This window comes from Macaca thibetana, chromosome 16, assembly GCF_024542745.1.
Source record: "Macaca thibetana thibetana isolate TM-01 chromosome 16, ASM2454274v1, whole genome shotgun sequence".
In the NCBI taxonomy this organism is placed as follows: Eukaryota; Metazoa; Chordata; class Mammalia; order Primates; family Cercopithecidae; genus Macaca; species Macaca thibetana.
In genome coordinates this window covers 46,378,601-46,385,357 of record NC_065593.1, presented here as the reverse complement: position 1 = coordinate 46,385,357, position 6,757 = coordinate 46,378,601, and the positions used below count along the sequence as shown (strand labels likewise).

General features: G+C 56.7%; 2 protein-coding genes across 2 annotated transcripts; one reads left to right on the top strand and one right to left on the bottom strand.

Moving 5' to 3' along the window:
• Positions 1 to 268: 268 nt before the first annotated feature.
• Positions 269 to 1,262, top strand: PRAC2 (PRAC2 small nuclear protein). The gene is given in 4 exon segments (XM_050762501.1): positions 269 to 335; positions 901 to 940; positions 942 to 1,164; positions 1,167 to 1,262. Coding segments are annotated over 4 exon segments (426 nt in total).
• A 1,879-nt stretch (positions 1,263 to 3,141) lies between these two features.
• HOXB13 (homeobox B13) lies at positions 3,142 to 5,446 on the bottom strand. The gene is made up of 2 exons (XM_050762499.1): positions 4,722 to 5,446; positions 3,142 to 3,804 (listed from the first exon to the last, which is right to left on the bottom strand). Exons 1-2 carry the CDS (start codon positions 5,320 to 5,322, stop codon positions 3,551 to 3,553), a joined length of 855 nt encoding a protein of 284 aa, XP_050618456.1. The 5' UTR covers positions 5,323 to 5,446; the 3' UTR covers positions 3,142 to 3,550.
• Between the last annotated feature and the right edge of the window lie 1,311 nt (positions 5,447 to 6,757).

Genomic DNA, 6,757 nt, shown 5'->3' with positions numbered 1-6,757 from the left:
AACCTTGAATACAAGTTTAATGAAGGGGAGGAGGGGAGCTGCAGGGAAGAGAAGTTTGCTCTGGGCTGGGGAAGGAAAGCTGGAGCTGCTCCCGAGAACTGGGGGGTCTGGATGAGGCTTTTTCCTGCTTCGGGGGCTTTCCACCTTCCGGCCCCGGAACTACTACTTGGAGTACGGATCGCGTGCAGGGAAGGCGGGGTGGATTCTCGGCTGGCGGCTGCCTCGCAGGGTCCCCGAAGCTCTCGCCAGCCGGAGTAAAACCCAAAAGATGGAGCCTCAGGTTCGCACTCTGCGTTGCGGGTGCCGGAACCGAGATTCCAAAAGAGCTTCCGGAGGTGGTTTCTACGCATTGCGCCACTACTCCCTTACTCGGCTCTGGAGGCCTAATAACATCCACCTGCTTTGGAGTTAGAAATTATTTCAGGTCTAGAGTCCGCGTAGACGCGACCCTCCGATCCCGTTTGGTAGCTTGCTGAAAGACTCGCTGCGGGGGGCGGCGTTTGGCTCTGAGGGAGGGGAAAGGTCTGGAGGGCAGCTCAGAGTACAATTGCGCCTTGTTGGTGAAAAGGCACCCTGCTTATTTTCCGGAGTATATGTGTGTGCCTCTGCGTTTATTCGTCTGTGAGATCGTTGTCTGGATTCACCTATTGTGACATTGTGTTCACGTGTTTGTCCGAATGGTAAGCAAAACATTTCCTCCTGTAGCTTAACATAGCCCTTATTTAAGAGTAAATAGCTGCAGGCGAGTGTAGGTTTGTAGATTTTGTTGTTATTTAAACACAAATAAGTGAGAGATTTCAATGTGGTCGGCCGGGGATAGGTGGGAGACTAAAATTGTTTGGGAAGGGATTTCCAATAAAAGGGTTTAATACAAAACGAAATTAAGTATCCTTTGCACAGATTCCATACAAGTAAATCCGAAAAAAAAGTAGGGGGTCCACCGCGAATTGTTATGGCGAGGAAGATAAATATATTACTAACGAAGACATGGACAGAAGGCGGATGGCGCTGCGGCCTGGCTCCCGGAGCCCGACCGCCTTCTTCCATTCGAGATCGCTCGTACCGAACCTCCTTGCCTTCTTCCTGGGTCTCTCAGGGGCTGGACCAATACATCTGCCGATGCCCTGGCCGAATGGCAGGCGACATCGCGTCCTGGAGCCGCCACACGCAGCCCAGTAAGTACCCAGGAGGCCCCAGGCTGCGGGAAGCCGGTAGCTCCGCGGGAGATGAAAGACTGCCCGCAAGTTCTCCTGGAGTGGTGAGCCTCTGCCGGGAGGGGGCGCCCTTGTCTTTTTAATGGTACTAACACACTAGTGGAATAAATCTCTAAGATTCCACATCTTTTGTTTGCTCTGAATTTATTGCGAGTGAAAAACAGAGAAGACCCTTAAGTTTCAGTTCCTGATAGCAGAGTGTGGGAGTTAGAGCACGGGGAGTCCAGAGGTCCCGGACCCCCAAAGGCCTCTACCAGGGCCATCTCCGTTAGTGGCGGTGGCAGCCCCTCTTGTGGCCTTTTTCCTCTCTCCAAGGGGGCACCCCGCACCATGTCGCTCCCCCTCATCTATCTCGCCGCCTCCCCACAGGCCCATCTCCGCTGAACTCTGGCCAGTTCTGAAGTCGGCGAGGGAGGGGTTTACTTGCTGGATCGTTGGTCGTTGGTCGGGTTTGAGCATATACAGACAGAGGAGTAAGAACCTGAGATATTAAACGCTACCCACATGGGGCTTCCTTGAAGGAGGACGTGGAAGGCAGAAAGTGACCTCCTCTGAGCGGTGCATGTAACCGAGAACCTTAAGCTGGACCACGGAGCTTGGACGATTTTTTAAATCAGGAAATCGACCCCCTCTTCCTCCTCCTGGTCCTCTTCCCCCGAACCCCCAGTCCCCATGAACTCACACTCTTTGGCCTTTTCCCTCAGCCCCGTGCTCCTCTTTGGTAAACAGATTTGTAGGAGTCTAAGTCACATCCCACCCTCACCCCTTCCCGGGAGAGGAGCCAGGGCTAGGATCCCACCCAACCGCAGGCCATAAACACTCGGAATCCCTTGGCTTCGGCGGCTGCCGCGGGGTTTCTTGGAGAGCTGGCTCCGGAAGGGAAAGGTCCTCGAGGTAGTGGCGGACGCGGCCCCCTACCGACTGCTCGCCACCGACCCACTGCTTGCCACCGACCCACCAACCCGCTGCTCGGAACTTCGGTTCTGCGGGTTCTCCAGACTTCAGGCCTGTGGGCTCAATTGTGGAGAATGGCCTGCAGGCCCACTCACTCCCACCCTCCACCCCCCACCCCCAGCCTAAGATGCAGAAGGGCCCAGCACGAAGCCGTTGGCTTTGCTGTGCGGCCAGGCGATGAGTCCCACAGGGCACTGAGCCCAGGTACAGGACATCAGAGAATGAACGCAGAGGCAGAGGTCCCCATGTCCCTCTCACAGTCCGGGCTCTGCGAAGAGCCCGTCTGTCTGCCGCTTCCAGAATTCCGCACTGTGGATCTGCCTACGTGGACCGGGAAAACAGGGTTGGCACCACTCTGCCACTGTTTGTGCCTGGGAAGGGCTGAGTAGGCAAGGTCACAAACATCTACTTCACTGGGCTCCCAAATGCCCAACAGGTGGGCGGGGGGGGGGGGGGGGGCGGGGGGGGGGCCCCTGGGGGGGGGGGGTGTCCTGGGGGGGGGCGGGGGCGGGGGGGGGTGGGGGGGGCTGGTGGGGTGTGGGGGGGGGGGGGGGGGGGGGGGGTGGGGGGGGGCCTCCTGGGGGGGGTGGTAACCATGACCTGCTTTGGTCAGAACCACCAGAAATACTAAAAGAAAACAGAGTTTGCGGGAGGAAATCCCAGGCACTTTCTCAAACCTTTTTCTCTGGAAGGAAGGACTGACTAGGGGTAGCCTGCTGGCTTCATTTTCACACGACGGCAAAATCATCATGTTAAGAATGGGGGCTTCCAAGACCAGTGGGTACAACCTATAGGGTGGACAACGAGGGAGGAAGAGACAACTTCTACAATTGTCCACCTGCCCAGCTGTCAGCTGAGAAAAATGCTAAACGGACATCACAGCCACATAAGTGAATCTGCCCTTTCCCCTGTCCTCAGTCTTGCTGCTGTTACCAGGATGGGAGGTGTAATGGAAGGGGGTCTGAGAGAAAGCTTCCCTGCAAGGGGATCGCCTTCCAAGTTTATTCATAATCAGCTCAATTCATGAAAGCGGTTTCTAAAGTGCTCTACAGAGCTCTAGATAGAAAATATGAGGCTAATGATCATGGCAGCTAGTACTGGTTATCGTGATTATCGCCACTGTCAGGATGAATGATGATGACTGAGACAGATTCTCTGGGGACCCTGGTGGAGTGGGCTGTCACAAGGGGCTTCCCTCTACCTGCACATACTGGGTACCCAGGCCACTCCTGAGGAACAGTCCAGGAGCCAGTGGCCTGGGAAGGATGTTGTCTCTAGGGGCCTCTCAGCAGAGTCCGTGGCTCCAGCCTGGGCTTGGCAGGTTCCTGGTCTCCCCAGGACACCCCCACTTTCCCTCCTCCCACCCAGGCAAGGAGATCTCTTTAAGGAGTAGCGCTGTTCTTCACCTTGGCAAGAACCTTCTTCTCTTTGACCCGGCGGTTTTGAAACCAGATGGTAATCTGGCGCTCCGAGAGGCTAGTGGCTGCCGAGATCTTGCGCCTCTTGTCCTTGGTGATGAACTTGTTAGCCGCATACTCCCGCTCCAGCTCCCGCAACTGCCCCTTGCTGTATGGAATGCGTTTCTTGCGGCCGCGACGAAAGGCGCAGGCGTCAGGAGGGTGCTGCCCGCTGGAGTCTGCACGGCGGGAAAGAGAGGGAGGAAAAGGCATGGTCAGATCCCCACCCATGCAGACCCAGACCCTGCAAGCCCCAAGCTAAGTCATCCCACAGGTGCACACAGGTCACCCTACAGGCACACGTGCAATCTTGTTCCTCCAAAGCATACCGGGACACCACCCTGGCTTCCGGCTTGTTCTCTCACCACCGCTCAGCCGCCTTGGTTCCTGAAGGCCATCCTCACCCATCACTGCTCTCACACCCGCGAATCTGCAAACATACCCCCACACCACACACAGGCCTTTGCCCACCATCACATACGTCCACTCTTCATGCATTTCCAGACTCTTGACCACTCTTTTAGATTCTACGGGCAAATTCTGGAAACACGTTTCTGCTCCCACTCCCACTACATGCATATACACACACATCCACCCATCCCAATGCACACATCTATGTCATGACTGCAGGAAACCTAAATTTTTCTTTTTGGAATTGGAAAACTCACCTAAAAGAAAGTGAGGGGTTGTATTCTCTACAGTACATCCTATCTCCCACACCCACTCCCCACTCACCGAATTGAGAGTTATTTAGCCTTTGTGTAGAATTAGTCTGGAATTGTGCTGGGTAGGGACACCCTGATCCCCACTCAACAGCAAAGAGATCCAAACCTCTCAGACATGTTGAAAGGCTGGTCCCAGGGCCTCCTGGAGAAGGGAGGTGGCCCTCAGGCTTCAGATAGCACCCAGCTCAGGACCCTCACACAGACCTCCATCCAGCTGCCTGGACCCTCCTTCAGAGTCCTAATTACCAAGGGAGGAGCACCAAGCTCATCCTCACCAGCCCAAGTCTCCCTCCTCCTCCTCCCAGGGAAATGCCAGTGGGACCCACAATCCCAGGCTCAGAGACAGGGGGACCGAGGGTAATAGAGGTTACCTGCAAATGCTGCCTTCCAGAAGGGACCTGGTGGGTTCTGTTCTCCCTGGCAACACATCTGACTGTTCCAGCCACCAGCGAGAGCCCAGGACTGGTAACTGTCCACGGGCAACAGGGAGTCATGTCGCGGTTCCCCGGGAGCACCCAGAGTCTGCACCACAGACACGTCCAGGTAACTGGCCATAGGCTGGTAGGTTCCCGGATATCCCGGATAGAAGGCAAACTCAGTAGGGCGGCTGGGGTACTCTTCCCCGGCCGTGGGAGTCTCCGCGGGGTAGGCAGCCAGGGTGGCTGCCTGGGCACAGGGTTTCAGTGAGCTCCGGGAAACTCGGCAGGAGTAGTACCCGCCTCCAAAGTAGCCATAAGGCACGGGAGCTGGGGACGTCCCCTGGGGCACCCCGGGGCATGGGTGGCATTGCTTTGGCGGCTCCGCCGAGCCTGGCAGATCCAAGGGGGCATAGTTGACAGCAGGCATCAGCGTAGGCGCCGCTGGGTGGCTGGTCAGAGGGGAGTGGGCGACCAGATTCCGCCCACCTCCCGCTCCCAGCAAGCCTTCGATATCCTTGGCTCCATCCAAGGTGGCATAATTGCCGGGCTCCATGGAGCCGAGGGTCGGCTCATGAGGTGCGGGGGCGGGGAATCTAGGGGGCACCCAGCTCGCTCTCCCCACCCAGGCCCGGGGAATCCAAAGCGTTTTAAATCGCTCCCAGCTCGCAAGGCGCCTGCATTCGCTCAGCACGGCCGTCTTGACGCAAGAGACGCAGGGGCCCGGGCACACGCGCTGATTGGCTGCGGCCTAGGGGAGAGAAGCTAATAAAATCCTAAAGGCAGAAACTGCGAAAATACTTTACCCCAGCTTATTTTTTCTCTCTCGCTCTTTCTCTCTCTCTCTTTCTCTCAGCTCTCTCCTCTCTCTCTCTTTTCCCTCTGCACTCTTCTCTGTCTCTCATTGCACTTAAAAACAACACGAGAGAAAAGGAAGGAGGCGTCCTTTCGCTGCTTTCCAGTTTGCAGAGTCCCAGTTCCACGTCCGGGGGGAGGGGAGGCGTGGTAGGCGGAGGAGAGGGGATGAGGAGCCGGTCCCCACCTCTTTCTCCTCCTCTCCCTCCCTGGCTCTCTGTCTCCTGCGCTTTGGCAGGTTTAACGAGAGAATAAAAAGCTCTCCCTATAAAGTGTCCATCTCCTGGGGGGGAAGGGGAGTCGGGGGTGGGGCTTGGAGGCCGCTCCCGGCCTCAAAGGAGAACCCGGGAATGCGCCTGTGTAAGAGGAGGCTGGGAAATGGGGGTTAATGGGTATTTCTGGCAGCCCCTGGCTTTGGGTCCTGGGTACTAGCACTCTGGTTCATTCCCGGTACGCTTCCTGTCCCAGATGTCCTGGAATGAGCTGCTCCGGGCCCCAGGGAGGTGCCCTGGACGCCCCTTGCCCAGGGACTCACTACTGCCCAGAATGCTCTGGAGGCCCTGATTCGGGTGAGGCTGAGGGAAGAGGCGGGAGACACGAACTCAGACGTAGAAGACGCGCGATCTAGACGGAGCCCAGGACACTCCACGTCGGGACGTGAAGGGGAAATGGAGCCTCTAGAGTGGCCTGTGGAAGGGTCTGGATTTCCCTTTAAGTGTGGGGAAAGACGTACAGAGGAACGGAGACCCACAGGACTTGAGGAAGGGACTGGGAGAGGGAGAGATGAGACCCAGAACAGCAACACAAAGAGGGAAAGAGAGAAGTTGACAGAGGGGATGGGACACAATCTTGTAAAATCCTGAAGTGCCAGTCAGAAAAGAGAAAGAAAAGAGAGTCGCTTTCCCCCTTTTTTGGGATCTACGGAAGTCTGAGGAAGCCAGGCCTGGCTGACTGCCAGAAACCAGCTGTCGGAGTTCTGGACCCCAAGAATACAGACGCCTGTGTGGAGATGCCAGTCTCCCTGCCCTGCAGCCCTCTCCCTATGGTCTGCAAGGAGCCTAGGAAACTGTCCTGATGCTGGCACACTCCCACCCAAGTTGAGTGCCCAGAAAGTCCAAGACCCCTATCTGCCTTCT